This window comes from Colius striatus, chromosome 5, assembly GCF_028858725.1.
Source record: "Colius striatus isolate bColStr4 chromosome 5, bColStr4.1.hap1, whole genome shotgun sequence".
Classification (NCBI taxonomy): domain Eukaryota; kingdom Metazoa; phylum Chordata; class Aves; order Coliiformes; family Coliidae; genus Colius; species Colius striatus.
In genome coordinates this window covers 40121162-40134614 of record NC_084763.1, presented here as the reverse complement: position 1 = coordinate 40134614, position 13453 = coordinate 40121162, and the positions used below count along the sequence as shown (strand labels likewise).

The 13453-nt window shown below is 36.8% G+C and overlaps 1 protein-coding gene across 13 annotated transcripts in view; it reads left to right on the top strand.

Moving 5' to 3' along the window:
• KMT2C (lysine methyltransferase 2C) overlaps nucleotides 1–13453 on the top strand; it is a 208107-nt gene that overhangs the window by 126901 nt on the left and 67753 nt on the right. For 12 of the 13 annotated variants that reach the window (XM_061996228.1, XM_061996240.1, XM_061996232.1 and 9 more), the window contains 5 exons: nucleotides 5782–5901; nucleotides 8167–8283; nucleotides 11625–11726; nucleotides 11888–11992; nucleotides 13146–13327. In XM_061996228.1, coding sequence (XP_061852212.1) covers nucleotides 5782–5901; nucleotides 8167–8283; nucleotides 11625–11726; nucleotides 11888–11992; nucleotides 13146–13327 — 626 coding nt within the window. The remainder of the gene's footprint in view (nucleotides 1–5781; nucleotides 5902–8166; nucleotides 8284–11624; nucleotides 11727–11887; nucleotides 11993–13145; nucleotides 13328–13453) is intronic. The other variant, XM_061996236.1, reaches the window with a different exon arrangement.

The following is a 13453-nucleotide window of genomic DNA, read 5'->3' as shown; positions in this document are numbered from 1 at the left end:
CTCCTGTATTGGATCTCAGTGGTTTGCATTTGTAATCGGCTTTTCTGATGTGTCTACAATATGACTGCATCACTTCTCCTTTGAAAGGACTGAAACTCATCTTGCACACTGTGAAGAGAATGTTCTGCTTAGAAAGGCTTCATAAGCCCCTTCCAGGGCTGCTCCGTGTTGGTGTCAGCACCACCCCTTTCCCCTCTAGCATTTTGCAGGCATCACAGCTTTGATTGGAAGCAGCAGGAGAAAATCCATCTTCTAAACAAAAGGGGAGCTATGTATAAATCAATATGTAGGCACAGTTATACTGTTACGAATTGCTTGGGCTGGTACTCCAGAGAATGTGATTTATTTGTGTCACTGTAAGAACTCCAATCAGTAATGTGCACTAACTAACTATGTTAGTTAACAATGTTTGTTAGGATATTATATTATCCATACCTTCAGCTTTAAACCTGCATTCAGCCGAGTGAGAGGACCTTCTGTCTGCCAGGCTTAACATCTCACTGACCTCCCATGAGTTTTGGTCCTTTGGCTGTCTCTTTTCTGTTTCTGTTGTCCTACCGCATATCGTGGTTTAACCCCAAGACAGCAGCTGAACACCACACAGCTCCTTGTTCGCTGCCCTTCCCAGTGGGATGGGGAGGAGAATAGGAGGTGTGGGGTGAAAGGTAAAACTCGTGGGTTGATACAAAAACAGTTTAATAACTACAATGAAATAAAATATAACAACAACAACAATAATAAAAAACATAGTCAGCATAATAACTGTAGTGAAAAAAGCATAACAGAGAGAGAAATGAAACCCAAAACCACACTAGTGATGCCCAATGCAATTGCTCACCACCTGCTGACTGACGCCTGAGCAGTGATCAGCCTCTTCCAGCCAAGTCTCCCCAGTTTCTATACTGGGCATGATGTCCTATGGTGTGGAAGTAACCCTGTGGCTAGTTTGGGTCAGCTGTCCTGACCAAGCATCCTCCCAGCTGCCAATGCCCATCCTCACTGGCAAAGCACTGGAAACTGAAAAATTCTTAAGTCAAGATAAATGCTAATTGGCAGCAAACCAAGCTTTGGTGTGTTACCGGTGTTATTCTCACACCAAATCCCAAACACAGCCCATTACGCATCTACTAGAGAGAAAATTTACTCTGCTCCCAGCTGAAACCAGCATCCTCAATAGTGGAGCCAAATTGTTTTTTACATACACCTGAAATGTATTGTTTTGTAGATCAGAGACATTCACTAGTAGCTACCAGCATGATGAAGTTTTTACTGTCCTATCTTCAGAGCTGTGTCTTCTCCACATGGGAAGTTTCTCTACCCTTGCCAGCGAACTGAAAATCTATGCTGGGGGCAGGACTTCTCTTTGATCTTTTTCAGGTGGACCTGCTTCTGCAGGGGGCAGTTGGACTAGATGATCTCTAAAGGTCCCTTCCAACCGCAACTATTCTGTGATTCTGTGATATTTTTTTGTTCTGAAGTAGTAGTCTTAAAATAAATTACTATGTAAATTTATTAATGATTAATCTGACATATGTCTAGTTTGAAATAAATCTGCACAAGGAAAATAGGAGTTTTTTTCTGTTAATGTATACTTTAAGTGATATTGGTTATATTCTATGTATCTGAGTTAAATTTGATATAGCTCCTTTTGCTGCTACAGCACTGCATACTGGAAAGCATAAAATACATCAGTAAATGGAGGGCATTGCAATATATGCATCAATGTAAGTCTGGTGTGTAAAGAATGGAGAAAGATCTGCAGAATAATACCAGATAGAAAATAATAACCTTCTACTATTTTATTATACTAAAAAGTATTAGTTTAGAATGCATTCCATGGAAAATATTAGGAGAGGTATTTAACTGACATCATGAAGATGTTGGTGATCACTGTTACACATCTCACTATATATTTGTGGGTGTTTTTAAGAGATTTTCTGAAATAACCCTGGAAAATGCAAAGCACTGTGATGGGTTCTGATGTTTGTTCTTTCTTGGGTATTCAACTACGTGTTGCCACCAAGTATGCCATTGTAGTGGTGGATGTTGGGGAAAAAATATATCAAAAAGAGTCTTTTTCAAGGGTTTTTGTTATGGTTTTTAATGTGGGGTTTGGGGTTTGTTTTTTTTTTTTTTATGAGCTATATTTTTAACAGATTAAATTTTTTTCACAACCCTGAAATTACATTAAATATGAAACTGCAAATCCAGCTTTGTGCATTTGCCATTGCAGTAGATTTCATAAAGCGTTAAACAGCTAAACACAGTCAGTGGTAATTTAGTGAGATCTCCTGACCCTTGCTGACATTGGGTTTCCTTTTGTTATAATTTACTTGCAGCTGTGTTGCTCAATTTCGAGGACTCAAGAATATGATGGAGAATTAGAACTTCCTGTCTCTGTCACAGCACATAATTATTGCCATGGTTCTGATGTAAATGAACTGAATACAACTTTCTTTTCAGTGTTGTGTGGTAATAGGCATTAATTAAAAGCCAAAATATAATTAATGCATCTCTGATATAATTAATTTGTTCGTAGTATTTTGGAAATGTGTGTTTTTAATTAAGTTTATCTGACCAAGAATTCAAATGTTTCTGACCTACAATAAAACTTGGATTAAATTGGAAATTTAATCCTTAGCAATATAGTTCATGAATCATGAACAATTCACTTTGTCTTGCTAGACCAAATATTTAATTTCCAAATTTAATATTCTATTAGCATTTTCCTTGAATATACCTTATCACACGAGAAGTGTCTCTTCTTAAAAGGAAAATAATTTTGGACATCCTAAATAAGATTAGGTAATTTTAGTTGATTCAGTATTTTGTGCATGTTTGAGATCCTGATTTTTGACGCTTAGCCAGCATCTTGCCTCCATTATAGACTGATGTAAAGACTGATTCTATGATACACAGATTTTCTTTGCATTGCTATACAGATTTTATGAGTTACCATATTACGACAACAGTTACTTATTATGAATTTTAGAAACATAGGGAAACTATAGCTTGAATTCAGTGAAAGTTTTAACTGTATTGTGCTAAAATGGAGTGTTCTTTGATACTAAAAATACAGCTCTCACAGTAAAGATGAATTTCCTATTGCCACAGACCTGCTGATGTAGTTACTAACTAGTGTGACAATGCTTAGTGAAACCATGAGATTTCGACAGGGAAATGATTCATAAACTGCAGTGTTCTTGGTACAACAAAATCAAACTTCACCCTTGCCATTTCTGCCGGGTGGGAATTGCTGTGGGCTAGAGCAGTAGGATTCACTCAGCCACAGATACCTGCGATGTTAAGGATCTGCTGTTAGGTGCCTTGAAGTTCCCATTAAGAGTCACTGGAGTGAACTGGGAGGATGTAGGGTGAGGCTAAGCTGACACCTTCAATTTCTTGCTCTGAGTTGCCCTCTGTGAGCAGCTTTTTCTCTTTGCTGACCATGCAGGGAACCCAGGGTGGTTCTGCACAGGTAGGGCAATGTGTGTTTCAACAGAGTCACCACAGGAATGTGTTTGAATAGATGCATCAAATCTCTGTTTTCATGGAAGTTTGCTTGCTTGCCTTCACCTCACTTTCTGACTGGGTGTGGTTGTGCCCATGGTATGTCATGAATATTGCATCTTGGATGTGAACAGGGACTCTCATCCATCTCTAGGTTTGCAGGTGCGTAAGGTTTTGCTCAGCACTGTTCCACTGTTAGACGTTGTTGAGCCTTTTGATTTGCTGAGTTGTTTGTGTGATGACTATCTAACTGAAGTCAAGCCAAAAACAGGGATAGCAAAAGCTTGCAATTTAAGCTTACAATTTAATCAAGCATATTGACTTTAACCCAAGTGCAGGTGAGCAGTTGCTGGCATTAGCAGTTCAGCTAGAGTGTATTTTGGAAGCACCTTGTCAGAAGGGAGACGGTGATGGGCAGTTGGAAACCCACAGAGAGTCTTCTAGACACTAAGCCATTTTTGTAGATTGTGTGTCCACTTACGACCTTGTGTGGGCAGAATTATGATGATTTTACAAGTACTGTATTGTCCATATTCCTTTTCCCATGCAGGTATAGCTGAATTCCTAGGATGCAAATTTAAACTGATTACTGCCCTGTCCACACTGTGGGTTGTACCACTTGGATAATGTTGACATTTTAAGAATGAAACTTTTATGTGTAATTAGGCTTTTAGGTCACTGCCAGACTTCTTCTGGATCTGTTACGCCAGTTTGAATAGTGAGCTATCTGAGCAGCCCTAGGTTACAGGGTACTCAGCTCTGCAAGCAGAAGGCATCATGTGAGCTTTTCGTTATCTGCTCGAGGGTTAGCAGGATGATGGCTCATACACACCTTCATCAGCAGATCGAGCTAAACTGGCTCTGCCTTACATAGGATTAGGGAGCTCTTGCCCATGATCAATCTGTCCTGAAATCAGTTGAGGGGTAGCTCTATATTCAGTCAGCACAGCTGTTACCAAAATACCTATTTACAGTCTGAGATGAATGTGTGTTTTGATAAGTTGTTGATTCCAAAGAAAATTTCCCACACTTTTTCGATGGAGAATTTTTCATTTCATAAAAAAGCTCTTCATTTTGCAAAGCTATTTCATTCTTCTTAATGCTTATTGTTGTGTAGACCAGTATTGAAAGGCATAAATGTGTTTGGGCTTGCCCATGTGAGCAGTTATGCATGTGTGAATAGTTGGGGCTATTAGTATGCATGAGGTTATTCCCTATCATCCAAGCAATTGTACTGCTGAATGTCATTCTTGAGAAGGTAAACCTATACTTTTCATCTCTTTTTGCTTCTCATCTTGGTATTCATTACTTCTCACTCTCACAGAATTAGGAAAACATATTACCCTGTAAGTATTATAATGTATAAATTTAGAATTAAGGTATTTATGATGGCTATCTCCTGTAGTCTTTACTCAGGATTCAAGAAAGTCTTCCACACATTTTAAAGTGTATGAAGAACTTCAGCTTTTTTCTTTTTTTCCTTGTCCATCTTAGCATTTTCTTCTTTTTTTCACATGTTTCTTTTAGCAGAGTTGTATGTATCTCGCGTTGATCAGAACTATATAAGCAGGGATAATAATCAGTTAGTAAGAAAGAGTTTGTAGCTACACCATATGGATGTATATTATTACATGTATAAAATAAAGTATTAAAATTTGATACCACATCATAATATGAAAACAAACTTAGTAGTGGGGTATTATAATGGTTTATTTGTGGAAAACTTGCAGGAAAGAGATAGTTTGTTAATTACCGTGACTGTTCTTCTTTTCTTTTTTCCCCAATGGTTTATTTATATTCCTTCTCTGCTTCTCAAACTACTTGTTGCTGTGATTGTCAGTAGTTTAGACTCAAAAGTTGACTAAGGCCATCTGTTTTTTCAAAATGTGATATGAAGTGTAAAAGGGGATGTTATCATCTCAATCTACATTTGTCTACATTTGATGCAATAAAATTTAGGGATACAGTTTGCACTTGTTATGATTGCGTGCTTTTGATTTGTACTCTGCTTGTTTATAAAACTTAACCATCAGTTAGAGGTTAATGTTTATTTTAGTGTATGTTTCAATGAGAACCTAAAAATTTCCCACCTTCCTCTCACTCGGTGAAACTAATTGACTGCTTAAGTGAACATAGAAATGCCTATGCCTGCATGTGCTTCGCTTTTCAGATTTTTTTTTTGTTGCTTGCTTTCTGCTTTTTTTTCTTTTTTTTCTTTTTTTTTAATTTGCAAAGTTTTATACATCTATTTTCTCACCTACCGTATCCTAGGGGGCTTGGAGTACCAATAATACAGTCAGCCCACCTTCCTGGTCCCCAGACATTTCAGAAGGTCGGGACATTTTTAAATCCAGACAGCTTCCTGGCAGTGCCATTTGGAGCATCAAAGTGGTAAATAATTTGAATTTATTTTCATGTATCCATTGCTATCTTTCTACTGTAGATACTAGTGATGAAACTCTGTATCTCTGAATTAATCTTCCATTCTATTACTGTTGAAGGCTTTGAAAAATTATCAAAACTCTGGAGCTTTTAGATTAAAACTTTTATGCTTTCCAGAGTGATGGCATTGCCCTGGTTTTCAGTGGCAAAGAGTCGCTTGTATTACCAATTTTTTTGTGTGTGTTGAGTACTTCACATTTTGTGGTTGGCTGCATGTAGCTGTCAAAATAAATTACCTGAGAAGGAAAATGTCCTTAAGACTGGCAGTGAGGTAAGCCAGGCATGGAAAGGAGCAGAGATCAGAAGAGTGGCTTGAATTTGTTGCTGTGGAGAAATCTTACAGAGCAGATTCAAAGTGACATCATTTTTAGCTGATGGGGGAATAAATAACAACTTTCCTACCTGATTAGATGGACCAGACCTTGTATCCACAGTGACATTTACCATTAAAAATTCCTGAGGAAACTAAATGGAATTATTGTTTTTAAATTAAAGTGAAAAAGCTAAATGATGAAACTCTGACGAACAGCTATAGCTTCCCAATTATTTATTTTCATCTCACTTTAACTCTCATGCTAATTTTATTTTAATTTGACATCAGCTTAGCTTTTGCTGCTTCAAGCATTAATTTTCAACTTAATATTCAGCATTAACAAAGATACAAGTCTCTGCTTATTCCCATTACTAGCCATGTGAAAATAACCATACTGATACCTGGTCTGAAACAGACAAAGTAAGAAAGACCGGTGCTTATGTGTCCCGTGTGTGCAAACATCCATATATATGTAAGGATCACATTTTTGGTTTAACCTTAGTACATAGAAATACCTCAACCATCAGTAGCATCCTTCCTTTCACTTCCTAAAATATTCCTGAAGTATTGCGTTACTCACCCTCAATATCTAAGCTGGTTTCATTTCTGTTTCCATTAATAGTTGGGATGTTAATAAAATTTTAACATTGAGATGCTTGAATTCTCCTTTTCATTATGGCCATAAATTTCTATATCTTATTTCAAACAGGAGTCGAACAGATTTGAAAAATGCTATTAGTAATATTAAGCCCATAGTGCTGCTTTCCATCCAGGGTATTCTTCCCTCTGTCAGTAAAGACTGTTCATGTCTGTTGGCAACATTGTCCCCAGGGAGCCTTGTGGTTCCCTCAACATTGTTTTATTGAGTAAATGTTTCACCTTGGTATTAGAACTAGTTAGCAGCAAATGTTTGGATACAGGCACCATATCTAGATACTCTGTTGGGATGTATTTGGAGCTGAATTTATTCACAATTTCAAAATGCAATAAGTAACCTCATTGCATGTTCCTACAAAAGCAAGAAAGGTGCTTGAGTATTATACCGTAATTATCATGAGTTACACAGATCAGAAACTCTGAAATGTGTTGTAAAGATGTCTGATATACCAGCCAGGACTCGTGGACATTGTGAATATGTTCTTTTTCTCTCTGGAAGTGATTAGGGAGGATTAGGGGTCTTCCTTACATTTATTTAATTTCAGAATTAAAAAAAAATATATTCAAAGTAAGTTACAGTATTCATATCAGATAATTATTATTAAAAACACACTTGCTTTCCCACAGTTAATTGTAGCTTAACGTAACCTTGACTACTTCAGAGCACTCAAGCCTACAACTGTGTGCCTGCATCTAAAATAAGGAAAAAGAAGCTGTCCAAAGATTCATATTTTGTAAGAAAAGCATCGTGTTACAGGGAATGTTGATCTCAGTGTAACTGATATTAATATGAAAAGCTCTCTCTGTACCTGCTGAATCTGGAGAGTTTTGTGGAGCCTGCTTCGATGCAGTAGTCCTATAATTGTCTGAGCTGACTGTTTAAAAATAAAAGGAAAATGAATGATAAAATAGAGGATATTTATTTTGGATAATTTTCAACTGTGGAAAACCCCCTACATTTCTGTATTTCCAGTTATTCCTGAGCAGAAAGTAAACATGTTTTATTTTAATTGATTTCTCACTGGCGTTAAAGTTGATCACATTATGTCATGTAGGTAGTTAAAGGTATTTCACAGTAATTTATGCAGTAACTTAATGCCTATGGCCTAGTGTGCTATACATTCACTTGAAATCATAGGGTGCTTTTTTACTTATGTTTTTCCTCAGAGATATTGAACAAGTTTGAATCCCATACAACAAAGGAACTTCAAATTGCACTTAAATTGTTATCTTATGTTGAACAGGGCCGTGGATCAGGATTCCCGGGGAAGCGGCGGCCACGTGGTGCAGGTCTTTCAGGAAGAGGTGGCAGAGGCAGATCAAAACTGAAAAATGGAGTTGGGACTGTAGTCATTCCAGGGGTAAGAACATTTATTTTTAAATTATATTGTAGTCTGATACGTAACATAATTTGATTCAGCTGTTATTCTTGTATTAAAATAATGTATAGAAGCAAAGAGCACTAAAAAGCAGAGATATTCAGTAAAGCCTGGTTATTATTGTTTGTGATGAAGAACTAGAGTACTGTAGCTTAATGGACCTGATGCAATTTTATGCTGCTCTTGCCACTTAAAAGGACAGATGTTGAGAGTCTTAGAGTACTCCTTACATTTCCTTGGGTGGAAAACATGCTAGGTAAAGTCAACAAGTCTTGTGCATAAAAATGTTACGTCAGCTGTAGCAGATCAGACCAAGGGTTCTTTGCCACATGAATTTGGTAGTGAAGTCAGTTACATTGATCAGATTTTCCTGTCCCAAGAGAGCTTTTGTTAATGCTGATTTACAGCACTTAAAGCTTCCTTAACTCCTTTAACAAAATATAATATATATCAGTGTGGCTGCAAGATCTCTAGTGTGATCAAATGTCAGATATTCTGTAGGATGTTACACAGCACCTCCAGAAACCTTTGAGAGAATGGTAGTTATATTTGCCACCTCCCATTCACATAGCACTGAAGTAATTCCAAGTAAGTCATAGCTCACTGCAATTGATAGTTAAGCTATTTCCTATTTGGAAGTCTTTTTAAAGCTCAGAAGTCTTACACAGTCCCAGACTGCTCCTCAAAAGAGAGATTTTTGGTATGAAAAACAATTGGAAATCTGGACTACAGACAGGTTTTTTTTTCATGCTATGGACTAGACTTCTTTGAACATTCCTTTTAAAGTCTGATTATCAATCAGCCCTGCAGATTCTGAGAAGCATCTTGTTCCTCATGGTCAGAGAAGAACATTCTCTTTTTTAAACCTTTATGAAATAATGCCTCAAACTCTCCTTAAAAAATCTGCTTTTTCATGTTGTTACATAGTCTGAGTTTATACAGCACTGTGCAACGTTTTACTGCCTATATAATAATTTCTTGGAATATTCTGGTATTTGTGACCTCAGAAAGCAGTCATAGATACCTTATTGAATTGGAGACATTCACATAATTATTTAGTCCTCAGTACAGGCAAGACATGGATCTGTTGGAGTGAGTCCAGAGGAGGGCCACAGAAATGATCAGAGGGATGGATCACCACTCCTGTGACAGGCTAAGAGAGTTGGGGAAGAGAAGCCTGGAGAAGAGAAGCCTCTGTGGAGACTGCGTTGCACCTTTTCAATATCAAAAAAGATTAGTGCAGACTTCATAACAAGGCTTGTAGCAATAGGACGAAGGGTAATGGTTTTAATCTGAAAGAGGGGAGATTCAGACTAGATAAAAGGAAGAATTTTTTTACAATGAGGGTGATTAAACACTGACAGGTTGCTGAGAGAGGTTGTGGCAGTCATCCCTGGAAGCATCTAAAGTCAGGCTGAAAGAGGCTCTCAGCAGCCCAATGTAGTTGAAGATGTCTCTGCTTATTGTATAGGGATTGGACTAGATGACCTTTGGAGGTGCCTTCCAACACAAACTATACTAAAATTCTGTGTTACAAAGCACAAACAAAACTGAGTTTTCTAGAACAAACTCTTTTGGGGTTTTTTTTTTGTAACTGAACAGAGGATATTGAGTTAGGCAAATTGGTATAAACAAAATAGACATCACTTTCCACAACTTCCTACAGAAATTTGATCGTTTGGCTTGTCAAGTACATGGCAGCTTCAGAACTCTAGAATAGGGATATGACTGCCTTTTTGATAGGGTAGATGAAGGCAGCAATGCTGAGAGACCAGAGTTTTTCCAGTTAAGTGTTTGAAATGTGAGTATTTTCAGTGTCTTTGCACAAACTGATTATATTCAGAATGGAATCATGACCAGTGGCTGACCACATAAATTTGGAAATATCGTGGTATATCTTGGGAATAGGAGGGAAGGTGGCTACAGGTTAACTCAAGCTGGGACACAGCTGGCATTAAAGAAGCACCAAAATTGCAATGATTCGGTGCTTCAAATTCTGCTCTGTTTTATGGGCAAGCACTGCCAAGAACTTTGTGGAACCTTTGGAATCTGTGGAAAAACATGTGGGAAAATCCCTGCCTGATTGTATCAAGAGGTGTTCTGAGTGTTTCTTGGTTAATTAGTTAGTTACAGCTGCAGTGCTCTCAACCATACAGTAATTAAAACCCATTAACAATGTATCCCTTTTTTAGCTGTTTCTCCGTAAATGCTGATTTTCAGCAACACTGTATCAGAGGATTTCTGGAACTGTTACCATGATATTTACATTTGTCTCTGGAGTGATGTTTGGATTTGTAAACTATTGAAATTATCATTTAAATAAAAATATCTGTGTAACAGTTAAATTGTATTTTAAATAATGCACATTTATAAAATCAGAACAGCTGATAAAGTTATATTTCTCTATCATGCATTTGTTTTATTATATAGAGAGCTGCGTGCTCTTATTTTCCATATTTCTATGGCCACCATTGGTTCGCAAAGTAGACAGTTAGACCTGTTAATTTAAATTCATGGATATGAAATTCTGCAGAGCAAGATTTCCATGAAAGTCAGACACACTTGTTTTTCTTCCTGAAAAGCTTATTTACATGTACACACTGAATTAATAAAGGGCAAGTCAGAGTAACAATGTCTTGATCAAAAGGAGAACAACTGCTTACATACAGTAAGAGCTTATGGACTGAGTGCAAAACAGGCATTTCAAGTTCAATGCATGTTTTTATGGGCAAGATAGATAAGCCTCGTAATATACTTTGTGTAAGCAGTTTCTTTAACTCTTATAATTTTAGAACTCTTGCTTATTCCTCTAACATACTTGGAACATTAGCTAAACCATGTTTTAGGCAATATGGCAATTGTTCTTTGAATTCATACTCAAATTGTGTTGTTGCAATTAACTCTCTGATGAGAATAACTTCTGTGTTTATATGTAGGGAACAGAGCAGACTAGTCACAGTATGACAATTTCTCCTTAGCGATTTTTTTTATTTTTCTCTTGGACTATTTCTTTCCTTCTGTTTCCATTTTCAAATTCAGTGGGGCTAACATGCAAAGGTGAACAAAGGAGAGGAAGAGGGTGCCTGTGTGAAACTGAAGTAGTGATGATGCTTGTACTGATGTGACAGTGAATTAATATAGTAATTACTGATGAAGGAATGTAGCTTTTTATTGAAGTTTACAGTGTATGAATAAATATTTGTGAGGCTTGTATTCTAGGGTACCATTAAAACTTAATATATTTAGAGGAAATGTTTCATCTTTTCTCACATCTCAGAAAATCTGTTGTGCTTGCTATTTTATGGTTTGTGTTTTTTTAATAGGTCACAACTATGGATATTTCATCTAATAAAGACGAGGAAGAAAACTCGATGCATAATACAGTGGTCCTCTTTTCTAACAGTGACAAGTTCACTCTCCATCAGGTTGGGATAATAATTACTGTATTTTCATTTTGTTTCTCTGCTTTTAATTAATAAAGTAGTAAATGAATGTCCTTGTTAAAAGTTAAATTATTTTGTAGTTAGGAGTTTTAGAATTTAGTGCCCCACATGTGTTGAAAATCTGCTGTTCTCTATCATTTCAGGATATGTGTGTTGTTTGTGGGAGTTTTGGCCAAGGTGCTGAGGGCAGGTTGCTTGCCTGTTCTCAATGTGGTCAGTGTTACCATCCATACTGTGTCAGTATTAAGGTGAGTGCTTTTGTAAGAATAAATAATTCCTTGATTACACTGTTTTCATATTGTACTTTAATAACATTATGCTGCCTTTAGTGTTGTGGTAATTAGGGGAGTCATTAACTTGTTAGATATTCATCAGCTAATGTGACCATTATTTGTATGCGACTTGTGAAAGACTTTAATTAAATGTCATTTTATAGTATGCATTGCCTCAAGAGAAATTAACCTTTTTGTAATTTTGCAACCATAAATAGCACTGATTATCTAGCAGTTGGTTAAAATAACAGTTTGAGATATAAGCTTAAAACCTAAACACAAGCAGAATTAAAAACTAAGAAAAAATTAGACTTCATCTTCATTTACTAGGGGCATAAGGTTTAGTTGACTCAACTTGTCTGTTGACTATCAGAGTTGACAGCAATTGTTGTGGTTAATTAATACATTTTGCATTCATTAGTTTAGGAGAGAATGTGTGAAAATTCAATTTGAATGGTATGAGATGACTTAGCAAGCATAAAATAAGCTATTTACTGCAATATGTACACCGTACAGTTTATAAGTACATCTATGTAGAAGTTGGATATTTTTAAACATGTCACAAAACTTTAAATGTACTTTACAAAATGCCATATGTGTATTTCATGCCACTAGAAATTTGGTTTTGTGTTTATATAACTACTCTTATGCTATACATTAATTACAAAAAGTTAACTGTTTACTTCAGATTACTAAAACCTCAGCACTGATTATCACAGATAATTTAGGAAAGATATAGGATTTGTAGTGACCTGAATCCTAGCTTTACTACATAGCTGAAAAAAAGCACCTCTGTGTTCTCAGTCATCCCTACAGGACCAGCTCTTTCTATAAGGAGCAAACTACCCTACATGTAGATCTAGCACAGTATATATTCTCTGATATCGTAGTTTATCCAAAGAAATTATATTCTGGAATAGTATAAGATGTCAGTAATGACACTTTTTCCTGTTTAGTTCTTTGCTATTTATTGAAGCTTTAGAAGGTCTAACTGATAAACAGCTGCTTGTGATGTAGATGGTGTGCACAGAAGAGCATCCTGTGCTCCACTAGCCACTAGACTTTAATTTGTACAAGGATCTCACTTTATAGAGCAATTTTCAAATAATTTTCACCTTGCCATTTGCAGATTACTAAAGTGGTGCTTAGCAAAGGTTGGAGGTGCCTGGAGTGCACAGTGTGTGAAGCCTGTGGGAAAGCAACAGATCCAGGCAGGCTGCTGCTCTGCGATGACTGCGACATCAGCTACCACACATACTGCTTAGATCCACCCCTGCAGACAGTTCCAAAGGGAGGATGGAAGTGCAAATGGTGTGTCTGGTTCTGGGGTCAGAAAGGTTGACTGATGGCCTCTTTTGTTTCTTTTTGTCACTTTCTGTTTGCAGTGTCACTTGAGCTGTAATGTTTTAATTGTATTTAAGTCCTGTGTGTTAAATA